Source organism: Dendrobates tinctorius, unplaced genomic scaffold (assembly GCF_039654945.1).
Source record: "Dendrobates tinctorius isolate UK_male_01 unplaced genomic scaffold, ASM3965494v1 ptg000011l, whole genome shotgun sequence".
Taxonomy (NCBI): Eukaryota; Metazoa; Chordata; class Amphibia; order Anura; family Dendrobatidae; genus Dendrobates; species Dendrobates tinctorius.
In genome coordinates this window covers 95,581,180-95,596,980 of record NW_027361679.1, presented here as the reverse complement: position 1 = coordinate 95,596,980, position 15,801 = coordinate 95,581,180, and the positions used below count along the sequence as shown (strand labels likewise).

At 45.2% G+C, this 15,801-nt stretch overlaps 1 protein-coding gene across 4 annotated transcripts in view; it reads left to right on the top strand.

Moving 5' to 3' along the window:
* The window catches only part of LOC141048866 (mpv17-like protein 2), a 46,016-nt gene that overhangs the window by 14,884 nt on the left and 15,331 nt on the right, over window positions 1-15,801 (top strand). For all 4 annotated transcript variants that reach the window (XM_073544961.1, XM_073544972.1, XM_073544958.1 and 1 more), the window contains 4 exons: window positions 359-615; window positions 4,170-4,331; window positions 11,092-11,168; window positions 11,647-11,775. In XM_073544961.1, the coding sequence (XP_073401062.1) occupies window positions 429-615; window positions 4,170-4,331; window positions 11,092-11,168; window positions 11,647-11,775 (555 nt within the window). In that variant the 5' untranslated portion in view covers window positions 359-428. The remainder of the gene's footprint in view (window positions 1-358; window positions 616-4,169; window positions 4,332-11,091; window positions 11,169-11,646; window positions 11,776-15,801) is intronic.

Genomic DNA, 15,801 nt, shown 5'->3' with positions numbered 1-15,801 from the left:
CAATTTTTAAAAATATTTTCTTATTTTGATCTATGGCAGAACTGTAGGTAATTGTTAGACCTTCATTGTGACCTTATTATGCTGCAGGGATTCAGTGAAGTGACAGAAGGAGCGATCTCCCTCTGTCACACTCTTTACCTTCATTGGTCGCTGTTGACTGCAGCATGTAAAGAGTTAAACTGATAGAGGGAACTGAAAGCTATCTCTGTGCTAGTATGGGAAATCAAATGCTGTTAGGCAGCAGTAGCCCATGCGGTGAATAATCATGTCCTATTGGAAGCGTGAAATTAGGACTTGAAAAGCTGGTGTGATGTAGACATATTGTTGCTCATTCCTATTGGTGTTATGTACCCTACAGGTAACGCTCAGCGAGTTCTGTCCCAGGCCCATGTGGGACTGTGTCCAGCAGTCAGTAACATTTGGACAAGATGCTTCCCCAGGGTAGAGTGCTGCTAGCTCGAGTATCAGACTATTGGAAGCCTTTCTTTAGGGGGCGATTTCTCTTGGTCACCAACACAGTTAGCTGCGGAGCATTGCTGGGCATTGGTGATACTATCCAGCAGACTCGAGAGCTGAGAAGACATCCAGATAAGCAGCGAGACTGGATGCGGACAGGTAAATGCTCCGTCTTAATGACTAAGTAAAGAACTGCTGAAAAAAGTTTTCAGAGACTGAGAAGGAAAGTTTATTTAGGCATGGGAGTTTTTAAAGCCATAAACAGAACCCTACTCAGCATCTAGCACCCCTGTGGCTGCTTCGGAGATCTGTACTGCATCCAGAATCATTAGCTTCTCAGTCCAGAAAGTTATCAAGACCTCTGAAGCCTGGGATTGGCCGCAGTGGCCCGGTGACTAGAATGGCGGTGTCATCAGGTGATGCCTAGTCACCTGACCGGTGCATCCAATCATAGGCTTCAGTGTTTTTGTTGACTTCAGAATGATGCACGTCCTGAACTGAATCAGTGGGGGTGCTGCAAAGTCCAAATGGTCTTGTTTATTGTTATAAAACCATCCATTTAATTTTTTTTTCATTGTAGACAAACCTCTTTAACCCCTTCCCGAACTTTGACGCCACATAGGCGTCATGAAAAGCTGTGCCAATACGACCCATGATGCCTATGTGGCGTCATGAATTGATTGCCCCCCAGCGGGTCGGGTGACCGGGGTCACTGAAAGGTCACCCGACCCCCAGGTACAGGGGGCTTTGTACTTCACCACAGGGGGGGTGGCTTAGCCCCCACGTGGCTACGATCGCTCTGATTGGCTGTTTCACTTTTAACAGCCAATCAGAGCGATTATAATATTTCACCAATGAAATTAGGTGAAATATTACAATCCAGCCATGGCTGATGCTGCAATAGCATCTGCCATGGCTGAAGACACCGATCAGACCCCCCCCCCACACTGACTGACGGCATCGATTGGCTGTCATGATCTGCTCCCCCCCACCTTCCGATCACCCCCCTCACCCTGCACGGTGCCTCCGAAGTCCCTCTGGCCGTCCCGGTGTCCCGGATTATGGGCGCTGACATCTTGGAAACTGGTGGGCGCATGCGCCCGCCGGAATCTGCAAAGCTGCAGATTCATTCATTTATTTTGATCACTGTGATAAACTCTCACAGTCCTCAAAATAAAAAAAAAAAAAAAAGTAAATCACCGCCCCCCCTTATCACCCCCATAGGTAGGGACAAATAATAAAGAAAATATTATTTTTACATTAGGGTTGGAATTAGGGTTAGGGTTGGAATTAGGGTAAGGGTTGGAATTAGGGTTAAGATTAGGGTTAGGGGTGGGTTGGGATTAGGGTTAGGCTTGTGGTTAGGGGTGTGTTGGGGTTAGGGGTGTGTTGGGGTTAGGGGTGGAGACAGAATTGAGGGGTTTCCACTGTTTAGGCACATCACGGGGTCTCCAAACGAGACATGGCGCCACCATTTATTCCAGCCAATTTTGCGTTCAAAAAGTCAGTGCTCCCTTCATTCCGAGCCCCGATGTGTGCCCAAACAGTGGTTTACCCCCCACATAAGGGGTATCAGCGTACTCAGGAAAAATTGCACAACAACTTTGGGGGTCTAATTTCTCCTTTTACCATTGTGAAAATAAAAAAATAGTGGGCTAAAAATCATTTTTGAGGAAAAAAAATTTTTATTTTCACGGCTCTGCGTTATAAACTTCTGTGAAGCACTTGGGGGTTCAAAGTGCTCACTACACATCTAGATTAGTTCCTTGGGTGGTCTAGTTTCCAAAATGGGGTGACTTGTGGGGAGTTTCTACTGTTTAGGCACATCAGGGGCTCTGCAAACGTAACATGACGCCCGCAGACCTTTCCATCAAGTCGGCATTTCTAAACGTCACTACTTCCCTTCCAAGCCCCGACGTGTGCCCAAACAGTGGTTCCCCTCCACATAAGGGGTACCAGTGTACTCAGGACAAACTGGAGAACAACTTTGGGGGTCTAATTTCTCCTGTTACCGTTGTGAAAATAAAAAATCATTTTTGAGGAAAAAAAATGATTTATTTTCACTGCACTGCGTTATAAACTTCTGTGAAATACTTGGGGGTTCACAATGCTCACCACACATCTAGTTAAGTTCCTGTGGGGGTCTAGTTTCCAAAATGAGGTCACTTGTGGGGGAGCGCCAATGTTTAGGCGCACAGGGGCTCTTCAAACGTGACATGGTGTCCGCTAACGATTGGAGCTAATTTTCCCTTCAAAAAGTCAAATGGCGCTCCTTCCCTTCCGGGCCCTGCCATGCGCCCAAACCACATATGAGGTATTGGTGTACTCTGGAGAAATTGCCCAACAAATTTTAGGATACATTTTATTCTGTTTCCCATGTGAAAATTAAAAACTGAGGCTAAAAGAAAACTTTTGTTGGAAAAATTAAAATGTCTATTTTTTTTCCTTCCACGTTGCTTTAGTTCCTGTGAAGCACCTGAAGGGTTAATAATCTTCTTGAATGTACGGTAGTTTTGAGTAGCTTGAGGGGTGCAGTTTTTAGAATGGTGTCACTTTTGGGTATTTTCTGCCATATAGACCCCTCAAACTGACTTCAAATGTCAGGTAGTCCCTAAAAAAATGGTGTTGTAAAAATGAGAAATCGCTGGTCAACTTTTAACCCTTATAACTTCCTAACAAAAAAAATTTTGTTCCAAAATTGTGCTGATGTAAAATAGACATATGGGAAATGTTATTTATTAACTATTTTGTGTCAGATAACTTTCTGGTTTAACAGAATAAAAATTAAAAATTTGAAAATTGCGAAATTTTCTCCAAATTTCCAATTTTTTTTCACAAATAAACGCAAAAATTATCGACCTAAATTTACCACTAACATGAAGCCCAATATGTCACGAGAAAACAATCTCAGAATTGCTATGATGCGTTGAAGCGTTCCTGAGTTATTACCTCATAAAGGGGTGTTCCGTGCCTATTGTCTACGGTGCTGATAGACTGCTCACTATCAGTGAGCTCAGCAGCTTTGCTCTTGTAGTCGGGATGAGCTGCTGAGCTTAGTGATAAAGTTGCAGCCCAATAACTGGCATCGGGAGCAGCAATGGAAACACAACTGGCCTCTGGGTAGGTGATAACTTGTTTTCATTGAACATCCCCTTTAAGTTCTGTGGTTGAAATATCCCACTCCAAGCCTACAATAGCAGATATCATGTACATACATTTTTTTTCAACTCCTAATATGAGGGTACGTGCACACATTGCAGATTCTGCTGTGGAATTTTCCACGCAGATTTTGCTAAATCCTCAGGTAAAATGACCTGCGTTTTGCCTGTGAATTTAGTGCAGGTTTCCTGTGGATTTTCTGCAGTTTTTGTGCGGATTTCCCCTGCGTTTTGACACCTGCGGATTCCTATAATGGAGCAGGTGTCAAAACGCTGCGGATCTGCACAAAGGAAGTGACATGCTGCAGTTTTGAATCCGCAGCAAATCTGCGCAGAAAAATCCACAGCGTGCGCACAGCGTTTTTCATTTTGCCTTCACTTTAATGCTACTGTACACCGCAGCAGAATCTGCTGCGGATCCGCAGGACCAAATCCGCTGTGAATCCCCTGCAGAATCCGCAACGTGTGCATGCACACACCCTAAAATATAACAGAAGTGGTTTGATGTACTGGCATATTAGTGAAACGTGACCTTTATTCTGATTTTCCTGGCAGGTCGTATGTTCGCTATAGGTTGCTCTATGGGCCCAGTGATGCACTTTTGGTATTCGTGGCTGGATAGGACTTTTCCGGGCCGTGGGATTAAAGTTGTTTTGCGAAAGGTTCTAATTGACCAACTGGCGGCTTCCCCTTTTCTCGGGCTATGGTACTTCTTAGGTAAGATTTTATTTCAACATTAGAACCTCTCCTGACTAATACGCCATATGTCAGGTCCACAGTTTAGCGTTATTTTGCTTTGTCTGCAGATGATGGCTGCAGTACTCTACTATATCTGCTTCTAACAGTCGCAAGCGGAGCTGAGCTCCATCCAGTTTTATCAACCTGTTAAAAACAACTCTCAGTCTCTGGCAGCAGTATTTACTGTGTGAATCCCAAGGGTGCACTGATCTATTGTTTTCTTTAAATATAAAAAATTGAATCCTCCCTCCTTACTTCTCTTGCTGACAGATTCCCTTTAACACGTTCACCTGAATGTAGCATTAGCGTATCAGTCATATATATATATAGCATGCTCTAAATTTTAATTACCTGCTCAGCACTTCAGAAAAAGCGTTTACAAAATGCTTTATTAAAGGCAGCATACTGGGTGCATTTGCACTATGGCTTATAATAAATGCCCTAGTTCATGGCTGTTAAAGGGAATCTGTCACCCCTTTTTTGAGATATCATATAATGATATCATTCAATTGTGTGTCACATAAGGATTCTCTTAGTACTTTTGCTTCCCCCTGACCCCGCACCTTTCATGCATAAATACCTTTTTTATATCGGTTCAGATGTATGTAAACTGCTGCTGTCCGGTACGCTGGGCGGGGCTTATTCAACTGCTCCCCCCCTCCTTGTCTTGCTCTACGCATTTCTTCTTGTGTAGAGCAAGACGGGGGGGGGGGGAGCAGCGTTCAGGACCCCCAGGATCACTTATACCGCACAAGGAACGGCTTAAAAAATAAATTAAACCAGCTCTTGACCTACTGTTGATTTGTTCATTCTGTCTCCCAAAGATTGCAGCATGGCTCAGCTCACTTGTATTCTGCTCTTAACGGGGTTTTCGTGTAAATCTATGAAATACTTGATTCAGATGGAACCTCTGGCGGAAGATTCCCTATAATGAGGCAGATGGAGACACTGTGGACGCAGTCTGGCCAATGGTCTGGTGGTGTCCTTTTTGGGTTTGCATGAAAGTTCCGTCGGCCACAGTTTTGTGCACTTCTGAAAAAGAACAACGCTGAATAGAGGCCAGACTGAGTCCAGAGTAACTCTGCTGCCTCGTTATAGTGAGTAGCTCCCTCGGGGGTTTTATCTGTCACGTCACTCAGATTTAGATGGAAACCCCAAAGTAAGTGCTCACCATAAAGCGTCGGATAAATGTGATCCCAAACATTATGTAAAATGTTACCAATGAAAGTTTCAACTCAATTCACAGAAAAAGCAAGCCCTGGCTCAGCTCTGTCATCTGTTAACAGAAATATAGGGGATTCCATGTTACTGGTAGCACAAAGGTGAAATGGCTCCTCACCTTGCAAATGAAATTCAGCAAATTCTCCGCTCCCAAATCCAAATGCCCCCTTCCTCCTGAGCACCACAGTGTACCTAACCCACATTTAGTACCACATGTTTGGCATTACTGTAGTGCTGAGAGCCCGCCTAATTTTCGGGTGCATGTCTCCAGAAACATGAGCTGGTCACAATGTTGCGGTCACTACAACGGCAGTTTGTAATTTTTACTCTGCAACATCCACTGTTGCTTGTCTCTGGGAAACACTTATGGAGTCAACATCGACACTAAACCTGTAGATACAGTGCCTACAAGTAGTATTCAACCCCCTGCAGATTTAGGCTTTGATAAGATTCAAATAAGTTAGAGCCTTCAAACTTCACACAAGAGCATGATTTATTATGCATAAATCTTACAAACCAAAAAGTTATGTTGCTCAGTTAAATTTTAATAAATTTTAAACATACAAGTGTGGGTCAATTATTATTCAAACCCTAGGTTTAATATTTTGTGGAATAACCCTTGTTTGCAATTACAGCTAATAATCGTCTTTTATAAGACCTGATCAGGCCGGCACAGGTCTCTGGAGTTATCTTGGCCCACTCCTCCATGCAGATCTTCTCCAAGTTATCTAGGTTCTTTGGGTGTCTCATGTGGACTTTAATCTTGAGCTCCTTCCAAAAGTTTTCAATTGGGTTAAGGTCAGGAGACTGACTAGGCCACTCCAACACCTTGATTTTTTGCCTCTTGAACCAGGCCTTGGTTTTCTTGGCTGTGTGCTTTGGGTCGTTGTCTTGTTGGAAGATGAAATGACGACCCATCTTAAGATCCTTGATGGAGGAGCGGAGGTTCTTGGCCAAAATCTCCAGGTAGGCCGTGCTATCCATCTTCCCATGGATGCGGACCAGATGGCCAGGCCCCTTGGCTGAGAAACAGCCCCACAGCATGATGCTGCCACCACCATGCTTGACTGTAGGGATGGTATTCTTGGGGTCGTATGCAGTGCCATCCAGTCTCCAAACGTCACGTGTGTGGTTGGCACCAAAGATCTCGATCTTGGTCTCATCAGACCAGAGAACCTTGAACCAGTCTGTCTCAGAGTCCTCCAAGTGATCATGAGCAAACTGTAGACGAGCCTTGACATGACGCTTTGAAAGTAAAGGTACCTTACGGGCTCGTCTGGAACGGAGACCATTGCGGTGGAGTACGTTACTTATGGTATTGACTGAAACCAATGTCCCCACTGCCATGAGATCTTCCCGGAGCTCCTTCCTTGTTGTCCTTGGGTTAGCCTTGACTCTTCGGACAAGCCTGGCCTCGGCACGGGAGGAAACTTTCAAAGGCTGTCCAGGCCGTGGAAGGCTAACAGTAGTTCCATAAGCCTTCCACTTCCGGATGATGCTCCCAACAGTGGAGACAGGTAGGCCCAACTCCTTGGAAAGGGTTTTGTACCCCTTGCCAGCCTTGTGACCCTCCACGATCTTGGAATGCTCCTTTGTCTTTCCCATGTTGACCATGTATGAGTGCTGTTCACAAGTTTGGGGAGGGTCTTAAATAGTCAGAAAAGGCTGGAAAAAGAGATAATTAATCCAAACATGTGAAGCTCATTGTTCTTTGTGCCTGAAATACTTCTTAATACTTTAGGGGAACCAAACAGAATTCTGGTGGTTTGAGGGGTTGAATAATAATTGACCCTCTGAATAAACTTTTCACAATTTAAAAAAAAATTAAACAAAGAAATAACATTCTTTTTTTGCTGCAGTGCATTTCACACTTCCAGGCTGATCTACAGTCCAAATGTCACAATGCCAAGTTAATTCCGAATGTGTAAACCTGCTAAATCTGCAGGGGGTTGAATACTACTTGTAGGCACTGTAAATTCCTAGAGAGGGTTGTGATTTCCAAAATGGAGTCACTTTGAGGAGGGATTCTGCCCTTCTAGCACTTTGGGGCTCTGTATATGGAGTCCGCAAACTATACTACCATAATTTGTTCTCTAAGAGTCAAAGAGCGCTCCTTCCCTCCCTCGCCTCGCCTTGTGGCTAAGCAGTACTGTACAGCCACATAAGGGGTATTGCCATGTTCATCAGAAATTGTGTAACACATTTTGCCACCATTTCTACCCATTTTTCTGTGTAAAAATGTAAAAGCTGGGGCTAAAACATTTTTTTTGTGATTAAAAATGTAATTATTTTTTTCTTCACTGCATAATGATATAAATTGTGACACACCTGTGGTGTCATTATGATCACTGCACCCCTAGATGAATTTGTTGAGAGGTGTAGTTTGTAAAATGGGGTCGCTTATCGGGGTTTCTGCTTCTCTGGCACCTCAGGGGCTCTGCCAAGGTGAGTTGGCCCCTCAGACCAGTGCACCAAAATCTGCTCTGTAATATGGTTCTCCTTCCCTTCTAAGCTTTGCACTGTGCCTCAAAAGTAGTATTGCTCCACATATGGGGTATTGGCGTACTCAGGAGAAATTGCATAACAAATTGAATTGTTCGATTTCTTTTATTACCTTTTTTTAAAAATTGCAAACTTGGGGTCAAAGCAACATTTTAGTGGAAAAAAATAAATATTTTATTTACTCAGCTTAATGTTCCTCCCCTCGATGAATTCCTTGAGAGGTATAGTTTACAAAATTGGAATACTTGTGGGGGTTTCTGTTTTGTCATGTCAGGGGCTCTTCCAAATGTGACATGGTGTCTGCAAGCTATTTCAGCCAAAATAGCCCTTTTTCCCTTTCCAGCCCTGCAGTGTGCCCAAGAAATCGTTTCCCAAGAAATATGGGATATTGATGAAAAATTTCCCGACAAATTACTCTGTTACTCTTGTGAAAATAAACAAATTGGGGCTAATGCAAAAATTTGTGGGGAAAAAGTTAAATGTTCATTTTATTTTTTCCTTCCACATTTAATTAATTCATGTGAAGCGCCTGAACTTCTTGAATGTGGTTTTGAGCGCCTTGAGGGGTGCAGTTTTCTACAGTGGTGTCACTTTGGGGTGTTTTCTTTCATATAGACCCCTCAAATTCACTTCAAATGGTTTTGTAAATTTTGTTGGAAAAATGAGAAATCGCTGGTCAATTTTTAGCGTAACAAAAAAAAAGTTTAAAAAATTGTGCTGATGTAAAGTAGACATGTGGGAAATGTTATTTATTAACTGCTTTGTGTGATGTAACTCTCTTTGGTTTAAGGACATAAAAATTAAAAGTTTGAAAATTGCAAAATTTTCACCAAATTCCGATATTTTCAGAAATAAACGCAAGTTATATCGAACTAATTTTACCAAGATCTTGAAGTACAATATGTCACGAAAAAAAAACTGACTCCGAATCACTGGGAAACGAAGCATTCCAGAGTTATAACCTCATAAGGTGACAGTGGTCAGAATTGTAAAAATTTGCCTGGTCAGGAAGATGAAAACAGGCTCTGGTGCGAAAGAGGTAAAGGCAGATATCCTTTAGAGCACCACTCCAGCATTTTTTGTACTTTTTTTTTTCACCGCTGGAGTGGTGCTTTAAACGCAAGTCTGCTGTCCCCAGTCATATACCCACCCTCAGGTGTCTTTACCATTTTTCGGCGCTGCTCCGGTCCTGCGGCTCCATCTTGTAAGCGCAACTTCTGACTGAACAAAACTCAGAAGCCGCGTCACAAACTCTCAATACAAGTCTGAGCCAGATCAAAGCTCCCATAGACATACATTGATTAGTAACCTTCGACTTGCCCCTGACGAAGTTACCTCTGTGGTAGCGACACGCGTCGGGCACTTTCCACAGGCTCCCCCTAACTTTGGTATGGTACGGCTGCTATGCATTTAAGCGCACAGGTTATGCGCTATTCTGGAGTATGGCCATTTGGCTCTGTATACCATTTTTCGGGGCTTAGATGTACCTTGAGATATTTCTCTCGTCTCTAGATTATGTCCTTCTCTTACAATTTAGGGCAGTTTGATCTATGATATATTGTATATAGCAGCCTGCTATTGGGTTCTTATTGTGTCCATTTTTTCTATGTATGTTTCTGTATTACATCTATATTGTCTTAATTACATGATATTATCAGTGATTCCATGGACCAATTATCTGTCTTCATTATACCTGTACCAATAGTTATAGGGGTACCTTCATAGGTTATGTTATTAACCTTTTTGGGTGTACTGTCATTTAATGACTTTTAAATGTTTTTAATCATGTTTTGGTCTGTTTGGCACTTAATAAAAATTTGATATTTTTTGTGGTGATCCCAGTTCTTGGTCAGTAGCTTTCTCTTATTACTTTTTGGCTTCTTATACTGACCATTGGTGTATCCCCCTATCTATTGTTGGTGGTGCCCTCCCTATCTTTATTGTTAACCTTCGACTTGCCTCATGAAACACTGGAGCAGCTGGGCGGGTCACAAACTGCAGGTTGTGGAGCGGAGCAGCGTCAAAAACAGATGACTATGCCGTCAGGTGAGTATCAGATTGGGCAGAGGACTCGGATTTCTGCAGCACTATTGGTGAAATAAAAATTAAAAAGACACCGGGGTGGTGCTTTAAAGGGAATCTGTCACCCTTTTTCTGGCTTTGCAGCTGCTGGCATAGACATCGGGGGCTTATCTATGGCATTCTGTAATGCTGTAGCTAAGCCTCCGATGTAACCTGAAAGAGAAGAAAAACACGTTATATTATACTCACCGAGGTGGGCGGTCTGGTCCTATGGGTGTCGCCGTCCCGTCCGGCGCCTCCCTTCTTCATGCGATGACGTCCTCTTCTCCCATCCTGTAATGGCGCAGGCGCATTGCTCTGCCCTGTTGAGGGCAGAGCAGAGTCCTGCAGTGCGCAGGCGTCGGGAGAGGTCTGGTGCCTGCGCACTGCAGAATTCTGCTCTGCCCTCAACAGGGCAGAGCAATGCGCCTGCGCCGGAGTCATTTCAGGACGGGAGAAGAGGACGTCATCGCATGAAGGGAGGCACCGGACCGCAACACCCATCGGACCGGACCGCCCACCTCGGTGAGTATAATATAACGTGTTTTTCTTCTCTTTCAGGTTACATCGGGGGCTTATCTACAGCATTACAGAATGCTGTAGATAAGCCCCCGATGTCTATGCTGGCAGCTAATAGGGGATAAAAAGGGTGACAGATCCCCTTTAAGAGGTAGTGATTTACACTTCAAAGCTATCTAGGTTTCTATAAGTGTTCATTAGCAAATTACATCCCGAATCCCAATGAGTGCCAATGCTGTGGCATAGTCTCTACCTGTTGCGCACGCTAGTCTACGAAGTAAATCCATAGACTTTGCTGTATGAGTACAGTACATCTGTGCAGTTTGTGAGATACCAGTTTGCGGCTAGGTTATACTATGGCAGGTGTGTGTGTATATATAATATATATATATTTATTTTAGTATTTGCTATTCTTCATACCCTTGTCTGTGTACAGGTATGGGCCTAATGGAAGGACAGAAATTAGAAGACAGCTTTGCTGAGTTTAAAGACAAGTTTTGGGAGTTTTATAAGGTGCGTGTGCGCGACTGATTCGAGGACCCTCACCTAGCTGAGATGTGCACACCAGGGCACAACTCCATGTAGCATTCAAGGTAGGGGTGAGATCACGTTTCATCCATGTGCCACCCACCTGATATGTGACGGGTATCTCCTTTTAAGAGCTCCAGACAATCACAAAGTTGAAATAAAACCAGACGATACAGCGCTCCTATAAGTGGACATGTAGTTAAAAGTTCACTATAAACATTAAAGCGGCTTTATTTAAAATATAATGCATTTAGCTGCTGAAACGTTTCATTAAGAATATAACACATTATATACCTGATGAATGCTGTTTTCAGCTGAAACGCGTTGTATTTTAAATAACGCTGCTTTCATTTTTATAGTGATGTTTTATCTATATGTCATTTTACAGGAGCGCTGTATCACCTGGATTACATTATTGTTGCCATACATTATAATTACTAACTAGGTTTGGTTTTGTTTTCAGGCTGACTGGACTGTGTGGCCTGCTGCCCAAATGATCAACTTTTATTTCCTTTCACCTAAGTATCGTGTCATTTACATTAATGTGATCACAGTAGGCTGGGACACCTACCTATCATACCTCAAACACAGGGTGAGACTTAATTTTTTTAACATCTGATTTTCATTGTGTCAATAAATCACAAAATCATAAACTTTCATCCAATTGAGCAGGTTGTGTGTGTGTGTCCTACCTCCTCTAGGCAGTATAGCGGAAATGTTTGGCTAGGAGAAACTTATCTATCTCTATGCCATTGAGGATGGATATACCGTATATACTCATGTATAAGCCGACCACACAAAAAACTGGGAAAACTTATTGACTCGCGTATAAGCCTAGGGTTGAAAATGCAGCAGCTACTGGTAAATTTCAAAAATAAAAATAGATACCAATAAAAGTAAAATTAATTGAGACATCAGTAGGATAAATGTTTTTGAATATCCATATTGAATCAGGAGCCCCATATAATGCTCCATACAGTTCCTTATGGCCCCATAAGATGCTCCATACAAAATACACCCTATATAATGCTGCACAAAGGTTAATAATGCCCCCATAAGATGCTTCATAGAATAATATGCCACATATAGTGCTCCATAGATTATGCCGCCCATAAGATGCTCCATAGAATATGCCCCCATATGCTGCCCCCATAAGATGCTCCATATATTATGCCCCCCATATGCTGCTACAAAAATAAAAATGCCATACTCGCCTCTCCTGCTCAGGACCCGGAACCTGAGATATTCACCTGTCCCCTGTCCATCACTGCTCACCACTATCTGCCACGTCGTATGTCAGTGACGTTCAGGCAGCAGAGGGCACGGCATGCACTAACCACGTCACTGCGCCCTCTGCTGGCTAAACGACACTGACACAGGACGCAGCAGACAGCGGTGAGCAGCGATGGACCGGGGACAGGTGAATATCGCTATACTTATCCCCCTCCTGGCGCGGTCTCTTCAGCCCCACTTCTCCACGGTCTCCCTGCCTTCAGCGGTCACGTGATACCGCTCATTACACTCATGAATATGCGCATATTCATGAGTTTAATGAACGGTACCATGTGACCGCTGAAGGCAGGAAGGGAGACCGTGGAGAAACGGGGGGGCTGCAGAGACCGCGCCAGGGGGGTAAGTATGATCTGTGACACCCGCGCTCCCCTGCCAACCCCCCCCCCCCCAGGTATATGACTCGTTCATAAGCCGAGAGGGGGACTTTCAGCCCAAAAAAATGGGCTGAAAATCTCATCTTATACACGAGTATATACGATATATATATATATATATATATATATATATATATATATATATATATATATATATATATATAAAATATGGCAAGGGAAAAAGTGCAGGGACCCATACTGTCAGTCACCGCACTCAGGGCGTTTTGATTAGTCAGTTAATTTGACTGATCGATCACAACATGATCGTGCAGGAGGTGCTGAAATGTAAGCACCTTCCGCCCTTTCATAGCAGGGCCGAGCTCCTGCTTTGACAGAGAGGGACTGTGCCAGCACCTCCTTTGGCTGTTTAACCCCCTAAATGCTGCGATTGCTCTCAATCGTAAAGTAAGGCTCGGCATACATTTATACTATGCTCTGTGCTGAGCACTTACACCGAGGTTTTCATGTTCTCTGAAATACGTAATTCAGACTGAACCCTCTGCAGAAGATTCCCTATATTGAGGCTGATGGAGGTACCGTAAACGCTTTCTGACGTGTGATCCATCAGTGTCGGTATTTTTAGGCGTGCATAAAGGCACGGTCCACCACAGTTTTGTCCACTTCTGAAAAAGACCATGCTGAACAGAGGCCAGACGGAGTCCAGAGTAACTCTGCTGCCTCTTTATAGTGAATGTATCCCTTGGGGTTTCATCTGAGTCACGTCTTTCAGAGATTTAGATGGAAACCCTGATGTAAGTGCTCAGCCTAGAGAACCAGATAAATGTGATCCATCCCAAATGTTATATAAAATGTTCCCAATAAAAGCTTCAACTCAGTCCACAAAAAAACAAGTGCCGACTCAGGTGATTCATCTACCAGTGGAAATATAGGGGGCTTTCCACGTCACTGTTAGTACAGAGGCCCTGGAAAAGTGCTGTTGTTCCTCGCTCCCCAAAAGAAATACAGCACTCCCAAATCCAAATGTCCCATAGTATCCCTAAACCACATTTATGGTCCACATGTTTGTCAGGTGGTATAATTTCCAAAATGGGGTCTCCTGAGGGGGGATTCTGCTCTTCTTGCACTTAGGGGCTCTGTATATGGAGTCCACAAACTATTTTCGAATCCTGCTCTTCAGGATGCAAATAGCGCTCTGTCCCTCCCAAGTCAGTTTATTTCTCCTTCGTCTCATTGGGGGACACAGAGACTGTGGGTATGTGCTACTGCCATCTGGAGGCTGACACTAAGTACACAAAAAACAAGTTAGCTCCTCCTCCGCTGCATACACCCTCGCCCCGATAGCGGGCGGAAACCAGTTTTTGCTTAGTGTCTGATGGATGCACACGCAGTCTGGGTCTCTCCAGACTATTTTTTTTTTTATATATATATTTTTCTTGCTATGAAGAGGAGACAGGGGCGACGGACCCTATTGAAAGGGTCCGATCTCCCCAAAACATCAACGGGTGAGCACGCGCAAGTATCGCCTCCGCGTATCCTTTCCCGCACCGAGGGACATCTCTGGGACTTTTCCCCAGACATCTATTTTTATTTTTTATTTTCTGAGAAGATAAGACAGGGGCAACGCATCCTATTGAAAGGATCCGATTTCCCCAAACCAACAACGGGCGACCACGTGCGAGTGTCCCTCCACGTTTCCTCTCCCGCGACTTGGGACATTATACCAGACTTAGCCCTGTCCACCCCTAGGTAGTGAAACCATGGGCTTGCACAGAGGCACAAGACTAGTCTGTGCGCCCCCACTGCTCCACCAACGCATGGCGGCGGACGGTCCCTCTCCTCGCCCAGGCAAGGCGGACGGAGCTAGGGTGCCTGCACCATCCGAAAATAGATTACCTCATGGCCTCAAGGAGGTATGGTTGGGCTGGGAGGGCCCCTGGGCAGCGAGAGGCTCCAGGCTTAGGAAGAGCGACGAACACTTTAATACATTTCGTATCCCCCAGCAACTCAGGGCTGGAGCTGCAGAGTAACCAAAGGCGGTGATCAGCAGCAGCTGCCTCCTTCCTCTCCCCTCGCCGCTTCCTCCCTCCTGCCTCCCTTTCTCCTTCCTCCCTTCCATACCTGTAGCCAGTGGGCGCAGGGAAATCCCCCAGCTGGGGAAGGGGGTGCTTCAGGGGGGTATCGGGGGAGTGCAGGATCCAGCTCCGGTACACAAGCGCGCCCCTACTCGGGCGGGCAGTGTTAAATTTAGCCCGCGGCTTCGGCCTAGGCCGCGGGGGGAGGGCCCGGGAGGGGAGGGCCCGCCCCCGACGTGACGTCAGATGCGGCCCGCCCCCCGACGTGACGTCAGATCCGGCGGCGCCCCCATGTCCAGGCCGGGCGCTGGATAAAATGGAGGCCCCGGCTTCAGAACAGGGTAGGCCGCGGTCAGCAGAGCATCGCAGCCTACCCAGAGAGGAAGCGACAGCAAGATCAGGAGCGCGGGGAGACAGCAGGAGCCGGGTAAGTGCGACCCCGTCCCGGAGCCACACTAGGGCAAGTGTTCCTCCTTCTCCTCATTCCCCCTTATGGTTTAAAAAAAAAAAAAAGGGGGAAAAAGAGAGAGAAAGTTGGCCTTTTCTGCATTATGTCTGGAAAAGGGAAAAAGCACACGTTCCTTTATACCGCATGCTTTTCCTGCGGGGTGGTGTTTGCGCGAGCGCAGACTATTAAGTTATGTGAAGCCTGTAGTTCCGAACGCGCCCAGGAGCCCTCCCCTCCAACGGAGCCCAGGGGTTCGGACCCCCCGGAATGGGCGTTATCACTTTCTCGGTCTATGGTTTCGCTTACGAAGGCGATTGAGACCCTTCAGGCCCCAGATAGGGGTAGAGACAACGGCTCGCCTGTTTGGGAAGGTTCATCCACCTCACAAGAGCCGCCGACCTGCAGGGGCCGCACTCTCTCTAAGCAGACGTACAGGGAGAGATCCCATATGGCGTCTCCGGGCCCCTCCG